The sequence below is a fragment of the Acomys minous genome, assembly GCF_964271855.1.
Source record: "Acomys minous genome assembly, chromosome: 17".
In the NCBI taxonomy this organism is placed as follows: domain Eukaryota; kingdom Metazoa; phylum Chordata; class Mammalia; order Rodentia; family Muridae; genus Acomys; species Acomys minous.
The window spans coordinates 2,699-30,591 of NC_140500.1; the positions used below are offsets into that span (position 1 = coordinate 2,699).

At 38.0% G+C, this 27,893-nt stretch overlaps 1 protein-coding gene across 1 annotated transcript; it reads left to right on the forward strand.

The window, feature by feature from the left end:
* Positions 1-546: 546 nt before the first annotated feature.
* Positions 547-27,392, forward strand: LOC311588807 (vomeronasal type-2 receptor 116-like; the record flags this gene model as incomplete). The annotated part of the gene is made up of 6 exons (XM_084766775.1): positions 547-755; positions 14,368-14,659; positions 16,651-17,457; positions 21,285-21,512; positions 22,568-22,691; positions 26,476-27,392. The coding sequence occupies 6 exons, from the start codon at positions 547-549 to the stop codon at positions 27,390-27,392; spliced, it is 2,577 nt and encodes an 858-aa protein (XP_084622901.1).
* Positions 27,393-27,893: the final 501 nt, after the last annotated feature.

Here is a 27,893-nt window from a genome sequence, read left to right on the forward strand (position 1 = left end):
TAGTCAGGAAGAAGAGGGGACTTCACTGGTTGTCTTTGGTTTGGAAAAGCATGTCCCACTGATTTTGTCTGTGTGTGTCTGCCATGGGCATTTCAGACATTCTCACAATTCACCTACCATGGCAACCTCTGATGCTGTTTTCATCAGCCAAAGCTGTTGTCACATGAAAAGTTTCCTGCTTCAATTTGGCCAAAAGAGCCCAATAATTAAATTGATGCCTGAGCTCTGCTGTTTGTCTTCTTGGCTGAAGTCATGATGCCTGTGGCTAGAGAAGAAAATACAAAATAGAGCTTCCAACTTATTGTTAAGCAGAAAACAAGGACTCAGATGTAGAGAGAGCCTAAGGGAAAAAGTGTTTCCAAACTCTCAATGGCAGTGGAAGAAGTATCAGGAAAAACCGTGTGCTGATTAGTGTGACAGCTGCACCCATCAACAAAGTGAGAAGCACACAGGTTCACAAACACTTGAGATCAATATATACCTGATGGACATCATTAGGTATGTATCTATCAGTCTTGTGCCTGGGCAGATGCACATGTTAATAGGATGTTCTGGATTTTCATCTTTGGGCTTCTGTATATTCCCAATTTTGTGTGTGATTCAACTGACCGTCTCTGCTATGCAAAAACTAAAGATTATCTTTTCCGTGAAGGAGACATGATGATTGGTGCATTTCTTCCTCTTGTTGACTTCCATGTAGAAAAGTATATTAGAAATGAATATGTGCCACACCGCTTGCAGAACCTTAATGTATGGTAAGTACACTTATTTATTCTCAGAGTTGGGGATTCCTAAAACTTAAACAATGTCTGGATTAAGACCTTCTTGGGATTTTCACAATTACTCTCTCTGAGTCTCAGATCACTTCAAGCATATTTTCATATGTGCTTTTGTTCCTCTTTCAAGGAAACGTGACAACTTTGATACTACTGAGTGCCTGGAATGTTCCTAGAGTGACAAGTCTTGACTATGTTACATGCAGCTGATCTCAGAACAGGATTGTTATCTATTCATTTGGGATCATTTTGTTTCTGTACGCATATCTTTGCCTATATCATTTTCTATTTTTTTAAAGATTTATTCACTACATATACAGTGTTCTGCTTGCATGTACACCTGCACACCAAAAGAGGGCATCCGATCTGATTATAGATGCTTGTGAGCCACTATATTGTTGCTGGGAATTGAACTCAGGACCTCTGGAAGAGCAGCCAGTGCTCTTAACTGCTGCTGCCATCTCTCCAGTCTCCCATTTTATAAAATTTCAATATTGCTTGGTTAAATGTGTTATTCTCAAACAGATTTTAAATATTTTAATTATTTTTTATTTTTTACATATATATTTATATTATTACACATATATACAATAAACTACCTATAGCAAAAAGAGCCATGACAAAATCAGGAATTATATAAATGTTACATTCTTAGTGTTTTGGTTATTTGTATTTGGCATTCTTGAAGAAAACATCTTTCCTATCTTGGTCAGCCTACAACTCTGAATGTAAACCAATATCTATCATATCTCATCATTATCAAATTAAAACATCTATCTAGACATAAATACATTTTAATCCCTAAACAACTAAGGTTAATCATAAAACTAAACTGTCTGGTCTTCAACCCTAACAGAGGCTTCAGAAGGAATAAAACTGATTATCTGAATATGCCAGTAGTGCAGTTTAGTAGCTTTCCAAATGAGAACATGACAGATACAGTTTGTAAGATTATTCTTTACATTATATATATATATATATATATATATATATATATATATGTGTGTGTGTGTGTGTGTGTGTGTGTGTGTGTGTGTGTGTGTATGAACAAATTTTAATGTATACCTGTTTGTCATATATCTTTCCAGTGCCTTCCTTCATTTATATGGATGTGATCACGAAGATAATCTTGATGGGAGTTTGGCCACTTAAGGCTTTTTTTTTTTTTAGCTTTTCTGAAATATGCACATAAAGAAATAGTGTCAAGAGAATGCTGATTCCTATAATAAATAATGACAAATATTCAAGTGTGTCTCCTTATAGAGAAAATATATTGTGGCTATCTTTAATATACATCCCAAATCTCTAGGGATAAATGTAAAAAAATGAAATAGAGCAATACAGCTTGAATATGTCTTTAAACACATAAGAAAATTGGTAGGAAGACAATAAGTAAAAATTTATGAGAAAAATATCCTCTTTAAGGTATATTGTGCTCTGTGTGACAGTAATGTTTAATTCTTACCACCATGGTGGTGTGTTAAGTAAAACTACAAGATGGTGGAGGGAGAAATGTGTTCATACATAAAATTCATGGGATGTTTGGTGGTCTTGACACACTACATTGTAAACTAACATAGCAAAGATGGTCACGGTACCAAAATTTTACATCTGGATAAATAATTTGTATCTTAATGCAATAATTAAAATTAGATCCAAATTCTTAAGGATCATATCTCAAATAAGATCACAAATTTGTCTGATTAACCTAGCAGGCTAAGGACTTTGGATGCTGGTTGGAGCCCCTTCTATACATTATAATTAATGCCTCTTGTTACTCTCTTTTTTCATCTGCCCACTCTGTTTTCAGTAGCTCAGTCACAAATGTACATCTGTATGATTTTTTCTTTAGGTTATGCTGCAACAAACCTATATATGAAAAGAATATACTTTCAGTTATGTGATCCATGAGTGTCTGGCTTGTCCATGATCAGTATAGAATTGTATCAAAAATTCACCTTTGTATTTTAAAGTATTTGTTTTATTTATTAAGTCTTCAAATATTCCATACATTATGCTTTGATCATATTCATGCCCCTCTCCCATCTCCTCCCAGATTCACCACCATTCCTTGCCCACCCAACTGTGTATCACTATTTTCTGTTCTGTTTTGCTTTAAATGCATCCATTGATCCCAGTTAGCACTGTCAGAAAACACTATTGACGTGTGATCATCCACTGAAGTGTGCTAGAACTGTCAAGGATCACACCCTTAAAGGAAAATGATTCTGTCCTCCTCATCAGCTATGGGGGGCCAAAAGCTCCCCAGCTGTGGGTGGAACTTCACTCCAGACCACCTGCCAACTTTCCCTCTCCATCATGGGATTCTGTCAGGTTTCATGTTTTTCAGGTCACAACAGAGTTCATATGAGCAACTGTTTTGTTGTTTCTGGAAAACACTCTCCTTTTAGTCATTCTGTCTTCTGCTTCTTACAGCCTTTCTGACCCATCTTTTGCAATCATTCTAAGCATTGGGATTGGGTGATGTGATATGACAGCCCCATTTAGGGTTGAACACTCTGCAGCCATTTATTTCCAATACCTTGACCAGACCCAGAGAGTCAGGAGGCTGAGATAGGAAGACTGCTTGAATCCAGGAGTTCTTGGCTGTAGTTCACTATTCAGATCAGGTGACCACACTAAGTTTGGAATGAATATGGTGACCTCTCAGGGATGAGGGACTACCAGGTTGCCTAAGAGAGGTGAACTAGCCCAGGTCATAAAAATTCACCTTTTTATATCTTTCAAAATATAATCAAAATAGATCATGAAAGGAAAATGGTATTTTTGTCATAAAAGATTTAAAATCTTTTCTTATAGAATGCAATTCCCAAACATATTTTCTACATACTCTTAAACAAATTTTTATTACATTTTCGCCCAGAATTAAAAAAAGAAAGATTGAATGGAGCAACTACAAGTTTTCTGGGACATTTGCTCCAGTGTCTAAAAATCATCCTGGATTGATTTCTCCATTTTTAATCCTTCTGTGTACCAGCAGTGAAAATGGTTCCACCCCCAACTCTATCTCAATCCTGAGCACATTTCTCCACTCTTGCCTGTGGCCTTATAATTTAAGTCTCTATTTTTATGAATTGCAGCCCCGTGGTCATTTCTTGGTGTACAGTCAGAATGGCTATTGAGTGTCCTCTAAATATTTAATGGAGGGCTACCCTGTATCTGGCCTGTAATCATTCACTTCAGTAGTATGACTTTGGTGTCTGTTTTGTTGTTGTTACTGCTGCTGTTGTTTGTTTTGTTTTGTTTTTGTTTTTGTATCAACTGATCTTCCTTCATCTCCAGGTTGTTCTTTAATTGGAATTCTGGTTGTAGTTTTTAGCTCCCCTTTTCTCAGGTCAATTAACAAAGAGGCAGTAATGTGTAGAAGAGTTTTTTCAGCATAGCTGGGAACACAAACACAAGCATCCCATCACCTGTACACCAACCTCTCTGATGTGAGGGATTTTTGTCAGAATCTGGCTGAGGACAGACCAAAGGCAGTCATTCTCAATACTGTGTGATTTGTTCTACCATTTATCTAAACACATATAAAGAAATAGTCATGAACTCAAGCCTTTATATATTAATTTTCTGTTAAACTAATTAAATGAAAAGTATTTTTTTATGGTGTTCCAACTTTATCTCCTCTAATTGAAGAAGTACATAAGTCATGATATATTTTCTGGTTTTCAATGTAAGTTATCTGATGCAGTTACATTTACAAATAATACAAATATTTTCTCAGATTTTTGGCCTTTCCTACTAATTTCTCTGCATATTGTTACTACCATTATCCTAACTAGAATGTTGCATATGACCACATAAGATTAATTTTTAAGAAATCATTATTTTTACTTTAAACTAGTATTATCAATTTCTTAACATTTGTTTTTTTGTCTAATATTTCTTTCTGTGCTGGCTAGTTTTATCTCAACTTGAAACAAACTAGAGTCAGTAGAGAGAAGGAAGACTCAATTGAATAAATGCCTCAAAAAGATCAGGCTCATAATATATGAAGGTACCATGTAAGCTACAGAGGGATAAAAGTTCTACCTATTGTAATTCCTATGAACTGCAATAATGACCAACGTGGCCAGATATCATGAAAGGTCAATAGTGGCACTTCTGTCCTAGGAGTAACCAATAATCAACATCCACCAAATTCAGTGGTTCCCAACTTTCCTAATGCTGCAACTCCTTAATACAATTCCTCATGTTGTGGTGACCTCCCCCACCATAAAATTATTTTTGTTGCTTCTCCACAACTGTAACTTTCCTACTGTTGTGAATTATAATGTAAATATATGATATGAAGCAAAAAAAAAAGTTCAGGCTATAGGCAATCCTGTGGTATTTCTTTAATCATTGATTTAGTAGAGGGACCCAGCCCATTGTGGGTGGTGCCACCTCTGAGCAGGTAGTCCTGGGTTCCATTAAAAAAAAACAGACTGAGCAGCCACAGTGAGCTAGCCAATAAATGGTTTCTGGGTCACAGCTCCTGCCTACTGGTCCTGCCCAGCATGAGTTCCTATTCTAACTTTCTCAAACTAAGGACAGTGCTGAAGAATATGCCAAATGCACTGCATAGATGCATATCAACTTGAGACTTGCTAAAGCTATCTGAGAGAAAGGAATATCACTTAAGAAAGTTCTTCCATAAAATTGGGTTATAGCCAAGCCTATGGGGCATTTTGTCAATTAGTGATTGATGGGGGGTGGCCCAGAACATTGTGGGTGGGGCCACTCCTTTGCTAGTAGTCTTCAGTTCTATAAGGAAGTGGGTTAAGAATTCCATTATGAACAAACCAGTAACTATAAACATTCCATGGCCTCTGTATCACCACCTCCTGCTTCTACATTTTGATGTTGTTTGAGTTCCTTTCCTGATGTCTTTCAGTGATGGAGTAAAATGTGGAATAAAAGCTTTTCTCCCTATCTTACATTTAGATGTTGTTATTTCATCACAGCAATAGTTAATATGATAAAAAAAATGCCAAATAACTCTTTTCCTCTGCAATTTGCTTTGGGTATGGTGTTTCATCTAAGTAAACTAATTAAAATACTTTTTTAAGTGTGTGTGTATGTGTGTGTGTGTGTGTGTGTGTGTGTGTGTGTGTGTGTGTTATGTGCTCCTTCACTCCTTTTATTTTTATTTTTCTGAAACAGGGCCTCTCTAAGTCGCATAGCTTGCAGTCCTGGAATTCACTATGTAGATTAGGCTAGCCTCGAACACACAGAGAGACCTGCCTTCTGAGTTCTGGGACTAAGCATTTGTTACCATACCCAGATAAACATTTATATCACTTTCTTCTCTCTCTCTCTCTCTCTCTCTCTCTCTCTCTCTCTCTCTCTCTCCTCTCCCTCCCCATTTCCCTTTCTTCTTCCTTTCTCTCTTCCTTCATTTCTTTTCTTTTTCTTTTTTTGTTTTTTTGAGATAAGGTTTCTCTGTGTAGCCTTGACTGTCCTAGACTCGCTTTGTAGACCAGGCTGACCTCGAACTCACAGTGATCCGTCTGCCTCTGCCTCCCGAGTGCTGGAATTAAAGGCATGTGCCACCATGCCCGGCTTTCCTTTTTCTTTTCATGAGACAGGGTTTCCCCATGTAGCCTTGACTGTCTTAACACTGTATGTACAACAAGCTGTGCTGGAGTTTTAGAATTTGCCTTTGCTTACATGCATTAAATTGTCAAAACAATATATATTATTACTATTTTATTAATATATATTAATTTATTCATAATACATATAAATTGTTATCACATCCCTTGTATCCTCCCATTCCTTCCTCCCTACCACTTTCTTACCTACTCCCCTCCCCTATGACTGTGACTGAGGGCGACCTCCTCCCCCTGTATATGTTCAATATTATTAATATTTTATATATGTATACATTTTAAAATATACCATCCAGAAGCAAAAATATACTTATTTCTGTTGTTTCTCACTATTCTGACAAATGTCCCTCCACTAGACATAATTGTATTTAATTTGGCCTATAAAAGTATTTATTAATTCTTAATAATTTCACACAAACATTTTGAACATATTCACCCGTACCATCACACCTTCCATATTCACTGTCTCTAACTTTAGCCTCTACCCAAGTAAGTGTTTCTTTTTTTCAAGTCAAGTACATTTTGTTTTCTAAAAGTACTATTGTAGTTGGAGTCTTCCCTTATGTGGGTTGATCTCCTAGAAGTGACAACAGTGAAGAACCTGACCATCTCTCCCCCAGTAACTATGGAATCTCAATAGCATATTAGATTTCATGTCAATCTCCTTCTCCATGCTGGTATTTTGTCATCTTTAAGCATACATCATCTTGTACATACTTTCATAGTCATTCTGAGTTAAAGGTGCAAGTACATGGACAGAAAATATTCCTTCCTTGAGATTATCCCCCAAGCCTCTGTCCCTGACAATCTTCCCACTTCTCTTTAACCATGATCCATCAGCCTTGTTTGTACAGTTGTGATATGTAAGCTACAATTATGGCTGAGAAGCTGATACTCTTTTATTATCTGTACCATGATCACTCTTCAATATCTGTATTATTTGCCATCTACTGCAAAAGGAAGCTGCTCTGGTTAGGGCTGAGGGATGCACTAATTAATGGTAAAGGAGTAAATCCTGAGGAGTTGATTTCAACTGTGTCCATTTAGAAGAATAACAGTACTAAGTTCTCCCCTTGGGTCTATGACCTACTTAGTAACAGACTCTGGCCATTTTTATGATGCCAAGCATTGGTTCCATACCATGGGGGGGACTTTAACCAAATCAGACAAAGGTAGTTCCACATATAACACGTGTGCCATTTTTTTCCTCCTTTATTAATTTATTCTTGTTACATCTCAATGGTTATCCCATCCCTTGTATCCTCCCATTCTTCCCTCCCTCCCAATTTCCCCTTATTCCCCTCCCCTATGACTGTTCCTGAGGGGGATTACCTCCCCCTCTATATGATCATAGGGTATCAAGTCTCTTCTTGGTAACTTGCTGTCCTTCCTCTGAGTGCCACCAGGTCTCCCCCTCCAGGGGACATGGTCAAAGGTGAGGCACCAGAGTATGTGAGAAAGTCATATCCCACTCTCCACTCTACTGTGGGGAGTGTTCTGTCCATTGGCTAGATCTGGGTAGGGGCTTAAGGTTTACCGCATGTATTGTCCTTGGCTGGTGCCTGAGGCGCAGCTCCCCTGCTGTGACGTGTGTCATTTATACATCAGAGGGAATATCATATAAAGCCTGTCATTACTGGATCCCGCATGGTTCACAGATGAGTGACAGTGATGGTTACCTTTATTTTCTTTGGTAGCATGCATAGAACCTTCCAGCCAGGAAAGATAAAGCATCCAGGTGAGTATCAGTTTTATTTAATCATGTTACTTAATTCAAATACCTAGTATTCTCTACAGCATCCAATCTGGTACCTTCCTAATATTCTACTTTCTTTTCTATGTTTTATTTTATTTTATTTTTAATTTGTTCACTTTACAGCTCATCTGTAGCCCCCTCCTTCATCGACTCCCAGTTCCACACTCTCTAACTCCTGCCCTTCCCCTTCTCCCTCTCCAAGTATTCAGAAAGGGGAAGCCCCTCCCCCCACCCTATTCTATGACCTCACCCTCTCAAGTCTCTTCTAGACTGCTTGTATCAATTTCTTCAGTATCTGGCATGGCTGCTTGCCAAGGGAAGGTGTTCAATGAGTGGTCATGAGAGTCCATGTCAGAAGTTACCCCTACTCCCCATAATATTGGAACCCCAAGGCAACCTTTGAACTACATCTGAGCAGAGCTCCTGGTCATTCATGGTCCTTGCTTGATGCATCACTCTCTGCAGCAGCCCCCACCACTGGCCCAGATTTGTTGGCTTCTTTGGACTCTTTGTGGAACTCCTGTCTACTCCAAGTTCTTCTATCTCCCAAATTGTCCATAAGACCCATTGCTTTCAACTTGAAAGTATGGCTGTGCATCTCAGCATCTTCTTTAATACCTTGCTTGTTGGAGTACTTCAAAGGACCTCTGTGGTAGGCTCCTGTCCTGCTCTGTCTCTTCAACTGCTTGCAGTGTCTAGTCTCTGTGCCCTTCTGAATGAGAATTAAGTGTTCTCCCTAGGGTTCTCCTTGTTATTTAGATTCTTTTGGTCTGTGTATTGTAGGGTAGTTATCCTGTATTATGTCGCTAACATCTTATTACAAGTGGATATATACCATTTGTGTGTTTTGGGGGCTGGGTTACCTCACTCAGGATGATCATTTCTACTTCCATCCATTTCCTGCAAATTTCAAGATTTCCTTGTTTTTAGTAGCTGAACAGTATTCCATTGTGTAAATGTGCCACAGTTTCGTTATCTATTTTTCAGTTGAGGCGCATCCAGCTTGTATCCAAGTCTTGCTGTTACTAATAAAACTGCTAAGAATAGTTGAGCAAATGTCCTTATTGTATGGTGGAACACTTTCAGGTAAATGCCCGGGTGAGGTATGGCTGTGTCTTGAGGTAGCACTATTCCCAATTTTCTGAGAAAGCACCAGATTGCTTTCCAAAGTGGTTGTACAAGTTTTCACTCCAACCAGCAATGGAGGAGTGTTCTCCTTTGTCCACATCCTGGCCAGCATGTGTTTTTGATTGAATTGAGACCATTGATGTTGAGAGATATTAATGACCAGTGACTGTTAAGAGTCTTAATTTTTGATGTTGGTTACAGTAGAGTTTGTGTAGTTGTGTTTTAGTGATGGTGTAGTTATCTATTTCCTGTGTCGTTTTGGTTGTGGCATGTCCCTTTGGGGTCGAGTTTTCTGTCTAGTACCTTTTGTAAAGCAGGATTTGTGGATAGGTACTGTTTTAATTTGTTTTTTGTCATGGAATATTTTGTTTTATCCATTAATGGTTACTGACAATTTTACTGGTTATAGTAGCCTGGCTTGACATCTGTGGTCCCTTGGGTTTCAGGACCTCTGTCCACGCCCTCTGGCTTTTATGGTCTCTGCTGAAAAGTCAGGTGCAATTCTGATAGGTTTTCCATTGTATGTTACTTTGCCTTTTTCTCTTGATGCTTTTAATATTTTTCTTTGTTCTATATATTTTGTTATTTTATTATTATGTGGTGGGAAGATTTTCTTTTCTGGTCTATTCTATTTGGTGTCATATAGGCCACTTTTATGTTTATATGCATCTCTTTCTTTAAATTGGGGGAAATTCTTCTCTATGATTTTGTTGAAGATATTTTCTGAGCCTTGGAGTGGTCTCTTCTCTTTCCTCAATGCCTATAATTTTCAGGTTTCATCTTTTCATGGTGTTTTTGATTTCTTGAATATTTTGTGTCAGGAATTTTTCAGATTTGGCATTGTCTTTGACAGTGCACGGTTTGGGACCAGAGTCCCTGTCTGAGCTTGGTGGGTGGTTTGGGCCCAGAGACTCCTGCTGAGCTTGGTGCACGGTCCTGACCCGGGGACTCTGGTTTAGCTCAGCACATGGTACGAGCCCAGAGTCCCTACCAGAATTCAGTGTGCAGTTTGGGCCTGAGACCCAGGTTATACTCAGTGCTAACTGGACTAAGTGTATGGATTAGGCCCCAAGACCTGTTTTGTTCCAGAGATGCAAACTGGACTCAACACTCTGGATGGGTGCATAGATGCTAACTGGACTCAGTGTGTATTTGGTTTGGGCCCCGTGACACTTACCTGGACTCTGTGAACAGTCTGGGTCCAAAAATGCTACCAGGAACCACAAGCCAGTGGAGCATTAGAGCTCCAGGACTAAGGAAATCTCAGGGAGACAGGGAGTCGAGTGGCTATCAGACCCTGTCCACCCGACCTGTTTCAGTCCCTGCAGAACTCCGGTGCAACAAGGGGACCCAGAAAGTTGTGGACACTTTGGCTTGACCCAGTGCACATTCTGAGATCCAAGATGATGACAGGACCCACAGTACAGGAGAGCTGGGGATCACTAGCTGTGAGAGACCCAAAATACAGGGCTGGCCTCCTGCCATCCAGAACAGAGAAACATCAGAGCTTCTAGCCTAGGGAAATCAAGAGAAAATGGGTGAATTTATTCTCAGACACCCTCCATCCAACTCTGGAAGCTAACTCCCAAAAACAGAGAAGGCAAGATGACTACAGGACAGTGTAAAATCATACACACACACACACACACACACACACACACACACACACACACACACAGACACACACAAAACAAAACAATATGGCATCTCCAGATCCTAGCTATCCCAAAGAAAATGACCGAGAGAACTAAAAAAAAACCAGAAATACAAGAAAATGATCTCAAACCCATAATAATGAGGATGATAATTGAGGAAACAAATAAAATTCATAATCAAATACAGGAAGATGCAGCCGAACAAGTGAAAGACAAAAAAGAGGCCTATTGAGAAGCAATGGAAAAATTCACGAAAATACAAACAACTAGATGAAGGAAATCAATAAAACTTCAAATTCTGAAGGCCTACAAAGAGTCAATGGAAGAAACTCAGGAATATACAAACAATCAGATGAAAGATTCAATAAAACATTTGAAGGTCTGAAGATGAAATTGGATTAAATGATAAACACACAGAAGAAAAACAGGAATGTGAGAGCTCAGAGAGGAAAGCGAGCAAGCCTGTCTAACAGTATCCACAAGGGGAGTGAATCTCAGGACTAGAAGATATATTCGTAGATCTTGAAGGAATCATTAAAGAAAATGCTAAATCTGGAAAAATCCTGACACAAAACATTCAAAAAATCAAGGACACCATGAAAAGAAGAAATTTGAGGATAATAGACATCAAGGAAAGAGAAGATGCCAGACTCTAAAGCCCAGAAAATAGTCACAACAAAATCATAGAAGACAACATCCCCAATCTAAAGAAAGAGATGCCTATAAACATACAAGAGGCCTACAGAACACCAAACAGAATAGACCAGAAAATAACAACTTCTCATCACATAATAATCAAAACACAAAATATATAAAACAAAGAAAAATATTAAAAGCTGCAAGGGAAAAGGGCCAAATAATATTCAATGGTTAATCTATCAGAATTACACATGACTTCTCAGCAGAGACCATAAAAGCTAGAAGGGCCTGGACAGAGATCCTGCAAATGCTAAGAGACCACAGATGCCAGGCCAGACTAATTAAAATATTTTATTGCTAGTCTCTGCATTGTTTCTTTACTCTTTTTATTCTCTCACACTGGTCCTAAATGTTGTGGTTTTCATTTCATCCTGGTAAATACAAGTGAATCTGTTTGTTTGCTTGTTTGTTTGTTTGTTTTTTGTTTGAGACAAGGTTTCTCTGTGTAGTCTTGGTCGCCCTAGATACACTTTGTAGACCAGGCTAGCCTTGAACTCACAGTGATCCACTTGCCTCTATATCACGAGTGCTGGGGATTGAAGGCATGCGATACCATGCCTGGCTACGACTGAATCCTTAGTTATTCATTTTTAATTATGATATATTCTATGTGTTTTGTTGCATTTCTTTTTGTGTGAAATTTCTAGAGAAATCCATTAATTTCAAAAGAAGCATACCTCATTGCAGTCACTCTGTAAATATCAGCAGCATCCTTGAAAAGGAGTATAGAGAAAGGAATAAAACATAGAATTTTCTTTGAGCCAACATGTATGTCAGATATGTAGCAGACCATTAAGAATCAAAAGGGAAAAATGGTTGAAAAAGAAGTAGTGACACAAAGAATCAGAGATGCAAATATTTGTTGAAGCAAGAAAGCAAACAAAGGAAAACACACTCTAAACACGAACAAAGCAAAAATCAAAAATCAAAAATCAAAATAAACATATGTGACACAAAGAACAGAATTCTGAAGAAAAAATTATATCTAGAGATGCTCTGTCTCTTTTCTTTTCAAGTATGTTTAAGGTTGATTAGATATAGATAGATATAGATATATCCACCGATGTTGCTTTTCTATGAAACCCTGCAATATTTTAATATTGAATATTTTTATGCCCAACTGAAGGACATTTTACCAAATATAACCTTAAAGAGATTGTTTTCTGAACAGCACATTTTGATGGTAAAATGAAATTCCATTCCTTTGGGAGGGGGAGTTTTGACATCATAAAAAGTGTAAGTTGTTTTCCTCACCATGTTATTGTTAAACAGATCAAAAATTGAGTAATAACATAAAGTGCTGTAGGTGCATGTGTGAGGACCTGGATTCATATCTCCCAGACAGCATGCATGTCCTCTTGTAATCTAATTGTTATAGGGAATAGAGAGACAGGGAGAGATGACTCCCTACAAGGTTGCTGGCTAGAGTGCCAGGCTTATGCACTGAGAACAATAAAGAAAATGTGGTGTCAGTTGATGTGCTATTCTCTCTTTTTCACAGCACTGAAGAAGGGGAGGCAGAAATAATCTTAGTAATTTCAAATCCAGATTGGTTACAGAGCGTTGACTACATGGTCAAACTCTGTCTAAATCAATCAAATGAGTCAGTCAATCAGCCAGTTGATATTTAATTCAACTGGTCAAGAGACACTTTGAAATTATGTGGACAGCTTGGACTAACACTAAATGTCCTTCTCTCTTAGTTATTGACCTTCATGTACTTATCTATGGACAGACTAAAATACACAGAATCAATGCACACAGCTCACAAATATATGCAAAAGAAAATAAATTTGGATGGGGGTTCACATGAATTAATTCCACCAATGAAGAATCAAAGGCAGGAATATCTCCATGAATTTGAGACCAGAACACTTTACATAGTATATTCTAGGACACTATTCAAAGATAAATCATAAAGATGACAACTGTGGGTATATATTATTTGAATTAACTTTGTGCTTTTTTTAAAAATAGGAGATTGTCACAGAAAACAAGATGATTGGAGAAAGATAAACTGATTTTTAAAAATAATTGTAGAGGCTGAAGATCCAAGATGCAGACATCAAAGTTCTGATGTTTTGTCAGACTCTAATTTCTTTTTTTTTTTCGAGATAGGGTTTCTCTGTGTAGCCTTGGCTGTCCTGGACCCACTTTGTAGACCAGGATGGCCTTGAACTCACAGCGATCCATCTGTCTCAGCCTCCGAGTGCTGGGATTAAAGGTGTGCACCACCACACCCAGCTCCAGACTCTAATTTCTTATTCATGGATAGGTTTTTGTACATAAAAGATAAATAAAGCAATTTAAAAATAAATTAAAGTCCCAGACCTCATAATTAATGAGTGCTACTACTGTGGAATTTTTTAAAAGATGTATTTATTTATTGTGTGTACAGGGCTCTGCCTGCATGTACACCTACAGGACAGAAGAGGGCATCAGACAGGATTGTAGATGGTTGTGAGCCACCTTGTGATTGCTGGGAATTGAACTCAGGACCTCTGGAAGAACAGTCAGTCCTCTCAACCTCTGAGCCATCTCTCCAGCACAATACTGTGAAATTTTGCTTAATCCTACTTAATTATGCATTCTTCTAATTCTAGCCATTTATGAAAAGCTATTAAAAACTGGATTTTATAAAAAAATATTGGGATTTGAATTAGAAAAGCCATTGCACTAAATAGGAAGTTTCAATGGTCTATGTCTTTATACTGTGTAATTTTATGGAATTTGTGCAGGTATAATTTTAAGAACTACCAGGTGTTTCTGGCCCTGATATTTGCCATTGAGGAGGTCAACAAGAATCCATATCTTCTACCCAACACAACTCTGGGCTTTGATTTTTATACTTGGTTATACTATGAAGTAATTAGTTTTTATTGTGTCATGTGCTGGTTAACACGGGACATCAATCTCATGGTTAATTACCACTGTGGAGAAAAGAAAACATCACTTGCTGCATTCACAGGAACACCAATGTCAACATCTTCATATATTGTTTCACTGCTACAACTCTACAACATACCTCAGGTGGGTGAGGTGCCAATGTCTGTCTTTGCTCTGGCAAGTCCAGGGTTGGATTTCTGGTACTGGATGCAGAATCCCCATTCACTTCATCTCAGGCAACTAATCAGGATTTAAAGAAGAATGATGGGAGGGAGTCCAGGGTGCCTTCTCTAGAGACTGGCTTTATGACAGCTAAAAAACTCAGACTCACCAAAAGTTTCCTACATCCAGGGCTGTAAATGCAGATTCTAGCAAAAAACTGAGAGGGTCATGAAAAGAGGCACTTTTCTCTGTAGATAAGCTCTTTTGTGGAGATCCCTGGTAAGCTAAAATTTGCCTGTTTGTATGAGAGGGCTGTTGCGGAGCCCTGAGCCTATTCAATTATTTCTGAATTCACAGGTAAATAATCAATAAGAGCACTAGGCAAGAACAAAATATGCAGTAAAATTCAAATCCCTACCCAGATCTAGCCAATGGACAGGACATTCTCCACTGTTGAGTGGAGAGTGGGTTCTGACTTTCACAAAACTCTGGTGCCCCATATTTGACCATATCCTCTGGATGGGGAGACCTGATGGCACTCAGAGGAAAGATAGCAGGCTATCAAGAAGAGACATGATACCTTTGAGCATATACTGGGGGAGGAAGTCGCCCTCAGTCACAGTCATGTGGGGGGAGAGTAAGGGGAAAATGGGAGAGAGGAATGGGAGGATACAAGGAATGGGATAACCATTGAGATGTACTATGAATAAATTAATAAAATATTTTAAAATGAAAAAATAGAAATAGAAAATAGACACACACACGCACATGCATGCACACATACATTTATAGTGAATTCTGGACAATTATTTGATCTTTCTTTCTAAGAAACAAAGTAAATTTAAAATGTTAGCATATAACACCATAAAGTGACAGGGCATAAAGAATTATAACAGAACAATTTGTACATTTAGACATTAGATTTTATACTTTAGATATCTTCCAGGTAGCTCCATAATATTTTGGCTTCATGGGAAGTTTAAACCAACTTTCCCATATTTATTGTGGGCACCAACATACATGGTGCCAACTGCAGTGAAAGCTTATTTGAGGCCACAATTCTGCTCAGGGCTGTTCCCTAATGAGGCATCTGTAGGTTCTCAAAGGTATTTATTGATGCTATTGTTTTAGAAGATCTAAAACAATTTCTAATTTAAAATTGTATAAATCAAATCATTAATTCAATAAACAGGAAATAGTTCATCTGAACAGCAGTTCATCTTTCAGTAAGATAGTGTACTCAGTTTGGTCAAATAGATCTTGTCAATACCGAGAATGCGAAGATGCAGCAATGCACACTGATGTAGTTGTCAGACATCAGAAGCAATTCTGGGGTGCATCAAGGTACAGATTTGCAGAATACCAGATCCCTTCCAGAAAGTTCTCATACCTACAGAACAAGGACAAGAGAGATAAAGGTGAAGATAGAAGGAGCCAGAGAATAAGGAGCATGAAGATTACAACAGACTTCTAGAGTCAGTTTGAGGCCAAGCAGAGCAATTCAGTTAGAGTCAGAGACAGTACCCAGATTGAATCAGTCATACTAGAAAGGAGTTTGATCCAGAACACCTGAGTAGAATCAGTCAGAAAGAACTCAGAATGAACGAGAAACGGTGAGCTTATTCAGCAGTAAGTCTCAGAGGTTGAACTCATTCTATGCCTAATTAAGATTGTATGAAGTCAAAAGGCTTTAAGAATGACACCTAGGTTCCTAGGCCTACAATTACTTCAGGTGAAAAAAAATACTTTGATGTCAGGTACACAAGAAAGTGTAAGGGTACTTGATATATCCATATTTCCAGGAAGGAGAGGTAGATGAGACCTGCAATTTTTGTGGAAAACATTGTAATGGGTTTGTATTAAAAATTACAATCCCATTCTCATTATGACTGTTTCCATCTGTTAATTCAAGACAGAGCTCGTGTTTGATGCCAGTGTTCTTTCTCTGGTTTCCCATTGTGTTTTCTCTTCAGCTCACTTTTGGGCCTTTCGATTCTACCTTGAATGACCAAGGTCAGTTTCCTTCTCTCTATCAGATGGCTCCCAAGGACACACATCTCTCACTTGCCATAGTCTCTTTGCTGCTTCATTTCAGCTGGTCCTGGGTTGGTCTGATCCTCCCAGATGACCACAAAGGGACTCAGTTTCTGTCAGAATTGAGAGAAAATATAAGCAACGGTAGCTTCTGTATTGAGTTTGTGAATATTATCCCTGCCACTTCATATATAGATTCTAATAACCTGGAGGAAAGTCTGGAGATCATTCTGAAATCATCAGCAAATGTCATAGTTATTTATGGGAACATTGTTTCTTCACAAGGCTTAATGTTTCACATTGCAAAACTCTTAGTGACATGGAAAGTCTGGGTCTTGAACTTTCCATGGGATGTTGACAACCATTATGATTATTTCATGGTAGGCTCACTTCATGGGAGTCTCATATTTTCACACCACCATGAAGAGATGGTTGGATTTACCAATTTTCTTCACACACTTACTCCCTACAAATACCCAGAAGACACTTTTCTTCCTAAGTTTTGGGCTTTATTCTTCAACTGCTCATTTCATGGGTTTCATTGTCAAATTTTGGAGAACTGCCAACCAAATGCTTCTTTGGAGTTACTGCCCAGACATATTTTTGACACAGCCATGAGTGAAGAGAGTTATAACATATACAATGCAGTGTATGCTGTGGCCTACAGTCTTCATGAGATGATTCTTCAACAAATACAGACACAGCAATATGCTAATGGACAAGAAATGGAATTCTTCCACTGGCAGGTAATATCACTTCCTGTGTGTTGTAATACCAGCATTGTGACTTTTATTCTTTTCAATGGCACTCCAGTAGGGCAGCATAAGTTTTAGATCATAAGCATACTGGATTCCCTCTCTGGAGGTAAATGCAAAACCATGTGTAAGAGTCTTTTATAAAAGGCATGGCAAGAATAAGGAAAAAGTAAACATTAAATTCACATAACAAGTTGCCTCATAGTTCTCTTCATAATCTCTTTAGTGTGAACAGTTGAGATTTTTCATATATGTTTACAAATACCATGGCCATACAGTTAGGCTCTTCTCTTACTAGTTCATAACTTAAAATAATCTATTTATACTAATATATATTCTGTCACATGGGTGGTTCCCTCTATTCAGGTTCCATACATCTCTCCTCCTCACATCTTCACCAAAAATTATTTCACACCAGGATATCTCAGAATACTTTCTGTCTGACGATGTCCCACCTTTTATTCTATACTTTCCTATAGTTCATAGATTTTTATCTACAGGTGTTGTATCCACACAACACACAAGATCTTCTATCTACAGTACCCTTATTATGTGCAATAAAAGGCTTTTTTTCTTCTAGTAATCAACTATATACAGTAAGAACAACTATGAGAAAATCAAGTAAGATCACAGTGTCAACTCCATATGTATATGGAGAAAGTGCTCTATTATCTATTCTATTTTTTAATTAATTTGTTCATATTATGTCACAATTGTTATCCCATCCCTTGTATCCTCCCATTCCTCCCTCCCTTGCACTTTAACCCTACTCCCCTCCCCTATGTCTGTGACTGAGGTGGACCTCCTTCCCCTCTATTGGATCATAGTTTATCAAGTCTCTTCTTGGTAGACTGCTATCCTTCCTGTGAGTGCCACCGGGACTCCTCATCAAGGGGATATGGTCAAATATGGGGCACCAGATTTCTTGTGAAAGTCAGTCCCCACTCTCCACTTAACTGTGGAGAATGTCCTGCCCATTGGTTATATCTGGTTAGGGGTTTGATGTTTAATGCACAGATTGTCCTTGGTTGGTACCTTAGTTTTTATTATAGCTTTTATTCAACAACCTAAAATTTTTGGCCTAAAAATTTCTCCCTAAATTCTAAATAATTTAAGATTAATTTTAAGTCTGTAACTGTCAAGTCTTCAACCTCATCAAGGCTGGAGAACAAAATACTACCTTAGTATGTCAGAAATATAAGCAAGCATTTTACAAAATAGAGAATTGTCAGACAACTGGCTGCCATTATAGTCATCCAGAACTTATGTATAATGTTGAAACACCATCTTCAGCCTTCTTGCCCAGAATATCTGACACATATTTGTGAAGCAGGAATTAGGAAGGACTTGCATACCCTGTCTTCACAGAGCTTAGCAGTTGACTTTGCCTGTGTCCAAGTTCTGCCCATTGTCTGCCGATGGAGTAAGGACATTTCTTTGTTCAGTTGCAGCTTGCCATTTTTTAAGCAAACTCCTTAAAATAATAAAATATTTTTAAATGCAATTAAGGCTGGTCTGTGAGGCCTTTGAAGACCATTTGTATATTTGCACATATTTATATAGTGCTTAATAATTATCTACCTTCCTCTAGTATATCTCAATAGGCAAATGTTTTTTCCTAGCTACTTACTATGTGTTTAACCTAGGATGTATATTTATGTGATAAGCTAGACTAATATCTGACCTGGCCATGATTTTGATTGACTATTAACTTGCATTACCTAATTATCCTAAAGAGTTTCTAATAGCAGCTTTTAAAAGGACTGGAAGTAAGCCTTCTCTTTATGAATGAATTGTATAGATCCAATAAGTTATACAAAAGTTGAAGCATATGCACATATGTGTATCAAAATAACTTTAAATTTTTATCAATATACAATAATCAATACCAAGGTATCAAAAACAACCATAATTCAGTATCAAGGTTCAAAATTCCAGACTATTATAAGCAATAATAACCTTATTTTTATATCAACATAGAAAATATTAGAGCAGTGTTAGATTATCAGTTCATAAAATGATTTTTGGTTTAAGAGCAGATTCAATAATATACCTCCTTTTCCTATTAATCCTATGTTATTCCTAAATCCTGCTCCCATTGCTTCTGAACACCTTTCCCAATACCTAATGAAAGAAAGGATAGAGAAAAGGAAAGATAAATCTGTGATTCTGTTTCTATACCTTGTCTTTTCCCTAATCAAAATCATTAACAACTTGTAACTAAACCCTTTTAATGATAAGCATCCATCAGCACTAAAACACGAGTTTAAATGTTTAGTTTAGTTTTGGGTCTTTTTGAGCTGTTTGACTGAGTCAGGATTTTTTTGGTGTCTTCCTGTGTTTGAACTTGGACCCAGCTTCCTGTGCTGTGCTGTGCTTGCTCATGCAAGGCTGTCTTTCTCTGACACAGAGTTCAAGTCTTAAAGGGCTAAGCCTCCTGCCATGACCTACCAGATAGGAAGGGGTGGTCCTGCAATGTTGTCAGCTGTTTGTGGGCTTCTCAGTGGGATCCCTCCTGCTCTGCTGGCTGCTCCAGATAATATGGACTCTGCTGGCTGTGACTGAACTTCCTGGAGAGATGGCTGCACAGCTCTGACCACTACCCACTGAGCCATGTGTTCACAGACCACTTTCAATCATTGGCAGCTTTTTAAAAATTGATATCCAGGAGCTCTGTTTAAAGAGGATGAGTTCTGCTTAACCTCAGCAATTTGCTGCTCCTTTCCAGCTTTTTAGTTAGAAAAATCTTGTTTCCAGCTGCTTTTTTCTGGACGCATTTGTGTCCCTATTTTCAGAATTGTTTTGTCTTCAGGCCTCTTTTAAAAAAATAGCTTTGAAGCTTTTTTTCAGGGGATGGGGACGCTAAGATTTCTCTCTCTGTCCTGGACTTTTAGCATGTTAGTTTGGATTTTATGTCCCATGGATGGTATGTCATTATGTTGTTGGGTGTTTTCCTCCAAGGCCAATGCTGTGGGAATAAACAGACTTAAAATGTGTTTACAAAGTTCTAAACCATATAGCTAGTCTCTTCACTGACTAGCTCACAGCTTAAAATAATCTATTTATACCAATCTACATTCTGCCACATGTCTGCTTACATCTGCTCAGGTATCAAGCATCTGTCCTCACATCTTCACCAATGAATCTCTCACACCTGCATATCCCAGAATCCTTCCTGGCTAACAGATGTCCACCTTCAATTCTATCTTTTTCTATATGCCATATATGTTCTTAGTGACAGGTGTTGAATTGTACAATACACAAGATACTCTTTCTACATCTAGGATTTTTCTAAAAAAAAAACCCAGTAATAATTTTCTCAGGAAAAGACATAAAATGTGTCATAATGCATAATGTCCACAAAATGCAACATGCAGAGGATAAAACTTGAAAAACACAGAAAAACAGTGATCACAGCATTGGGCTCTGCTTTGTGAAAATGGTGTCGGATTGATTAAATAAACAGAATGAGCTAATTGGCCAGGAAACTATAATATAAATATAGGTATTTTGGAAGTGGCATTGGAGGGGGAAGAGAAGTCGAGAGGGTAGAAAGATAGGGAAAAGGGTGACCTGAAACTGTCCAGTTGATATAGTGAATCTCAGAGAGAGGGGAAGCCCCACCCCTATGTAGAGGGATGGCCCTGCCAGCCACACCCTGCAGCAGGATCTAACAATGACAAACAGCTGTGCTGGCTTCATGACTTTCACCATTTCCAGTGGATATAGTTGTGCCAACTGAGATTCTTTTTACGACATCAGAAAATGACAATAGTCCCTCAGATGTACTTCAACATATGTTCCTGCATCTCTTCTAGCTCCTCCATTTCCTAAAGAAGACCCTACAGAAAGATCATGTGAGAGGTCACATCGTAATGGATGGGAGAAGAGACTTAGATTCAGAGTATGACATTTTCAATATTTGGAATTTTCCAAAGGGCATGGGATTAAAGGTCAAAGTAGGAACCTTCTCTCCAAAGACTCCTCAGGGTCAGCAGTTCTCTTTAACTGAGCAGATGATTCAATGGCCAATACAGTTTACAAAAGTGAGTTATGACATATATCACCGCTTTGACCTTTCAGAAAAGTAAAAATAATTCTCAGGAAAATGATACTTGGACATTTATTTCATACCAACCCATATACAATTAACAATAAGAATCTACTCATATCCAACATAGACTAATTTCTCATTCCCTGACTCTGATCAATGGAAAAGTTTTTCCTAAATTTTATTCATGCTTATACAGTTCTTATGAATAGAGTGTCTGTTAGATTTCTGTTACTGTTTCAAACAATAAGAGCTTTATGTTTGTCAGCAGATGAGTATATTTCAGTGAAGGGTAAAATGGCTTTTTTATTTTGTAAGCTTTTAAAAGGTAGGATAGCATGACATGTGTGTATGTGTGTGTGTGTGTGTGTATGTGTGTGTGTGTGTTATACTTGCTTTGCTACAGCAGATAAATAGTAACAAAAGCAAGTAAAGGAATACAGGCTTGAAATAGATGACACTGTGAGCATGTATTTATATGTTAGTGCAGAGAGAATATTTTAGGAGTCAGAGGAGGTGATTACATCACAGTCAGAGACCAAAGAATATGGCTGCTCCCCTTCTATCTCCTTTTCATTTTCTCTGTCACAGTAGACAGTGAAATGATTATGCCCATTTTGTGGTGGCTCTTTCCACCTCAAGTAAATATCTCATAAAACTCCTCACAGATGCCTAAGATATGTTCCCATGATGAACCCAAACAATGCAAAGATGTCAATCAACATTGCCAACCATATAGAATATAAAAGTCCCCACTAGGAGCCAGTAAGTACAGAGACCGGTTCACCAAAAATCATACTATGACCTTCTAGAACACTACTTTAATGACCTACTCTTAACAACAGCTTTGTGGTATTGTACCAAGATTTAAGCATGTGGACTAATCAGAATCAAACCCACAGCCAAAATTAATAATACCAAAACACATTACCTTCATTTATCAGTATAAGTATTTGCAAATTTACTGTTGATGATACTCATAAATTCTCTATTTACTCTAAATGTTCACAAAAGTCCAGAGCATTTTCTAATAGCTGTTATTTCTCTCAGATCCCTCAGTCTGTGTGCAGTGAGAGCTGTAGGCCTGGATTCAGGAAAGCTGCCCAGGAAGGCAAGGCTGCCTGCTGCTTTGATTGCATTCCTTGTGTAGACAATGAGATTTCCAATGAGACAGGTAAAATCTTGTTTACAGAGAACTCTCAGACTTGATCACAGGAGTCTGCAATACTTAGGCAGATTTGGGCACAGGGGTCCCGCTCAAACTAAGGCACCAGCCAAGGACAAAACATGCGGTAAACCTTAAGTCCCTACCCAGATCTAGCCAATGGACAGAACACTCTCCACAGTAGAGTGGAGAGTGGGATACTACTTTCTCACATACTCTGGTGCCTCACCTTTGACCATGTCCCCTGGATGGGGAGTCCTGGTGGCAATCAGAGAAAGGACAGCAGGTTACCAAGAAGAGACTTGATACCCTATGATCATATAGAGGGAGAGGTAATCCCTCTCAGGAACAGTCATAGAGGAGGGGAATAAGGGGAAATTGGGAGGGAGGGAAGAATGGGAGGATACAAGGGATGGGATAACCATTGAGATGTAACTAGAATAAATTAATAAAGGAGGAAAAAAAAGAAGAGGGGTGGGAGAGAAGTAAGAGATAAACTTTTTTTCCTTGACTATAAAATTTGAGCATTGCTGTTACTTTTCCTTCCTTTGAAGAGACACAGCTTAGACACTGAAATCATCTTGACTTACATTGTTGCTCCATTGCAGACACTGTTCCCTCAGGTGACCTATTTTGCACTAAAATTATCAGTCTGCTTTATTTCACCAAGAACACAGTGTTTATCACAACATTTCTCTATGTTTTCACACCATGCTCAATTACATGTAGTATTCTTTTAAGGTTTGGATTTCTCACATTCTCTTTCTTATTATTCCCTGTATAGGTTTGTATTTTTTAAACAGTAGGTGACTGAAGAGTTGTATTTATTTCCCTATTACATATAATTTATTTCATCATGACTAAGTTTCATTTGTTTAACTGAAGATAGATTTCCTGTAGTATGTTCTTTTTAAATCTGTCTTCCTTTTATTAACCATAGACTTTTCTCTAATACAACATAATCTGCATATATTTTCCTCTCCTTACACTTCTCCCAGTTCCTTCCCATCTCCTTTTTTTTTTTTTTTTTTATCAAAAAAGCAGTCCTCATCTGTCTCTCAGGACAGAATAGGCTTTTTAAAATTTTGTCATAGTTTATTCAGATTACATCCTTATTGTTATCCTCTCTCTTGCAGCTTCCCATTCCCACTCTCCCTCCCCCTTCTCTCCTATTCCCCTCCCATAGACTTCTGACAGCAGATAGGATATAGGGAAAACTAGAGAGTGGAAGATTTGCAGACAATCTACCTGGTTTTCTCGCAAGAATGGCATACATTTGGTTTATTTTTGTCAAGTTCTTTATTTTATAATTTTCCATATGTATTCAATGTAACCAATGTATGATTCCCCCTATTAACACTTGTCAACTCATCTTGTCCATAATTGTTCCTTTCCGCATTTCATGATTTTCTTCATTTTTGTGTGTGATTTATTTTATTTATTTATCGTCATCTTCATGACCCTTGGATTCTGAGTGTACCTCGGGGCCTGATTTGGTCATCAGTTTTTACACAAGTGTAATAACTAACTTCTCCTTTCTTTGAATATCTTTGCAGGAGATAGTTTAGTAGGTAAGGTTAGTAAGATAGTTTACTCTTTCTTATTCATGAACCAGGGAACTTGTGTGTAATTGTACAGAGTTCCTTAGTGCAATGCATATGTTGCCTAGAAGCAGACAATTTGCAGTTCTCATCTTATAATTGTTTACACCTTCATTTCCATTATATTTCTTGAACATTACAATGTGTGATATACAAATACTTGTTTATGAATGGGCATTAAATCATTAGTTATTCTCAGGATCTTCCAATCATATTTCTTGGCCTTTATTACAGATCATTGTAAGGAGAGGCTTCTTTGTGTAAGAATGAGAGTGTTGCTTGTCACTGTGCATAAACACAAAGATTTAAAAAGGTGTTTCACAATAATATCATTAAGCTTAATGACATCATCAAGTTCTTCCTTGTGTGATATGCTCTCTCTCCCCTTGACATTGAATGTGGGTTCATAATACCAGAAAATACTGTTTTGATAAATATTTATCATTTGCACATTAGCTATAATGTGTGTCAATAAATATTGTCAATATGCGCAGATAGTAGCACTTTAGTCAGGGTTTTGTGTTATTGACTATATTACTTATACATAAAAGATAAAGTAGGGTGAAAGCATGCGTGATCAAACTTTGAAATTCAAAATATACTGATGCAATATTGTAGAATAAGGAAATATTTTTAAAGAGTAGTGTTATCCTTATATAAATTAGTTAATGAGACATATAGCATGTACCCAAATTAAGTCAAAATCTATACTTGAAGCATACATTCTACTATAGAAAAGAAAACAAAGCATTCAAAATAAAAGAATAAGTTGTGAAAGTGTGATAAGCTTGAGAAAATATCTGAAGAAAAATTCATTAGAGTTCCATGATTAATAAACAAAAATCACCCAAGTTATTAAATGAGAATTTGATTCTCATAAAAAACAAACTTCATAAATGTTTTGCTCAAACAATAAAATAGGCAGATGTATTGATATGGTGATAAGATTTAGAAACACACAAAGATTTAATTGAAATGTGGCATTAAAATCCAAGGTGTATAAGTTTTTGTTTTGTTTTGTTTTGTTTACATCTCTCCTCTGCTCCAGTCACACATTCCTCCTTCCTCTCCTATCCTGCCTCCCCTACTACTAATAAAAGGGAGCAAGCCACCAAAATGAGCACAGGGCTGCATATCAAGTCACATCAGGACTGAATGCATCCTCTTCCGCTGAGGCTGGGCAAGGCAGCCACACCAGAGGGAAGTTATCAGAAAGAAGGGGAGATAGTACGTCAGAGAAAGCTCCTGCTTGCCTTCCTAGGGAGCCCATAGAAATACTAAGCAGCCAATTGGGTACATGTGTGTAGGTGGCCTAGGTCCATTCCAGACATGGTCCTTGGTTGGGGCTTTAGTCTCCACATGTCCTCTGGACGTATGTTAGTTGACACTTTGCAACTTGGGGAGTTCTTATCCCCCAGGTCCTTCTGTCCTAACCCCACCTGTTCCATGAAACTGGCCAAGCTCTGGTAGATGTTTGGTGGTGAGTATCAGCATCAATTTAGAGCTGCTGTTACATGGAGCTTCTGCAAGGATATTTATAATTATACAGTGTACTTTTAAATTATATTTATAAACTATAAAATAGATGCAAAAAAGTCACAAATTCATTCCAAGCACAAAGCATCCATCTGTTGTACTGAGATGTCATCTCTCCTTTCCTTTGAAAGTTCTGACAACTATATATAACCAACCTTCTTCTTAAGAACTGTACTTAAGGGTGTCAGATCAAGCTTGTAATTTAAAATCTACAACAAGAAAAAAAAAGTCACATATTCAGGGAAAGTACACACACAAAAAAGGAAAAGCAATGAGCTTCTTTGATTTTGTCACCATAGGTATAGGGCTGTATTAATTTGAAATAATTCATAGAATACTTAAAATTTGATACTAAAAAAAATAAAGCAAGCCCATTCAAGAAGCATTTCAGGGCTGGAGAGATGGCTAAGAGGTTAAGAGCCTCATCTACTCTTCCAGAGGTCCTGAGTTCAATTCCCAGCAACTGCATGGTGGCTGACAGCCATCTATTATGTGATCTGATGCCTGCTTCTGCAGATAAAGAGCTTATATGCAAAAAATAATATAAATAAATCTTTAAAAAAAGAAGCATCTCAATGACCTGAAGATGAATAACAGCTGAAGTAGAAAAAAAACACCCTGAGGATTAATTCAAAATAACTCTCCTTTCTGAACAGATATGGATCAATGTGTGAAGTGTCCAGAAAGTCATTATGCTAACTCAGAAAAGAACTATTGCCTCCAGAAATCTGTGAGCTTTTTGACCTATGAACACCCCATGGGGATGGCTCTCACCACCACAGCACTGTTCTTCACTGTACTCACAGGAGTGGTACTTTTCATCTTTGTGAAGCACAGAGGCACACCCATTGTCAAGGCCAACAATCAGGGTCTCAGCTACACCCTGTTATTGACACTCATCGCCTGTTTCCTCAGTTCCCTGCTCTTCATTGGACAGCCCAACACAGCCACCTGCATCATGCAGCAGACAGCATTTGGAATTTTGTTCACTGTGGCTCTCTCCACAGTCTTAGCCAAAGCTATCACAGTGGTTCTTGCATTCAAGGTCACTGTTCCAGCTAGAATGGTGAGGTGGTTAATGGTATCAAGGGCCCCTAACTTCATCATTCCCATCTGCACACTGATCCAAACTGTTCTCTGTGCAGCTTGGCTGTTTACCTCTCCACCCTTCATTGATCAAGATGCTCATGCTGAACATGGTCACATCATCCTTGTGTGCAACAAGGGTTCAGAGGTTGCCTTCCACTGTGTCCTGGGATACCTCTGCTCCTTGGCACTTGGGACCTACACCATGGCCTTCTTGTCCAGGAATCTTCCTGACACTTTCAACGAAGCCAAGTTCCTGTCATTCAGCATGCAGGTATTCTTCTGTGTCTGGGTCACCTTCCTCCCTGTCTACCACAGCACAAAGGGGAAGGTCATGGTGGCTATGGAAGCCTTCTCTATCTTGGCTTCCAGTACAGCTCTCCTTGGCTTGATCTTTGCCCCAAAATGTTACATCATTTTGTTAAGGCCAGATAAGAACTCTTGTGACATTAGACACAAAACACACTCAGGAAGGATAGACATATAAAATTCATTTTAAAATGAACTTAATCTATGTTAGTAAATGTAACACAATGATTTGAACTAGTGCCATACTGTGACACTTTTAATGTTCAGGTGTAATATGATTTGATTATGTGGGTCCATAAGTCTTCATCCATTGTACTGAAGTATCTTTGTACTGAAACCATTAACTTTATCTTATGCTTGAGATTCATGTTATACTTTCTTAATGCAATAAGAATTCACTTTGTATCCTTCCTTGTCTTGAAGGCCCATTAGTAGACCAGTGTGGCATAAACTCATGGAAATCTGCCTTCCTCTGTCTACCAAGTGCTTATGGTGAAGATGTGTCACTGTGTTCAGCCATGCTATACTCATTTTGTCCTTCTATGATAAAAGATTAAATGTCATGTGATTGCTTCTATTGATTTTTGACTCAAGAAGATTTTATCTTATTCTACTGTATAAATTGAACATTACTAGAGCTGATTGTTTTTAAAGCATTAGTTTGACAGGTTCTCATTTT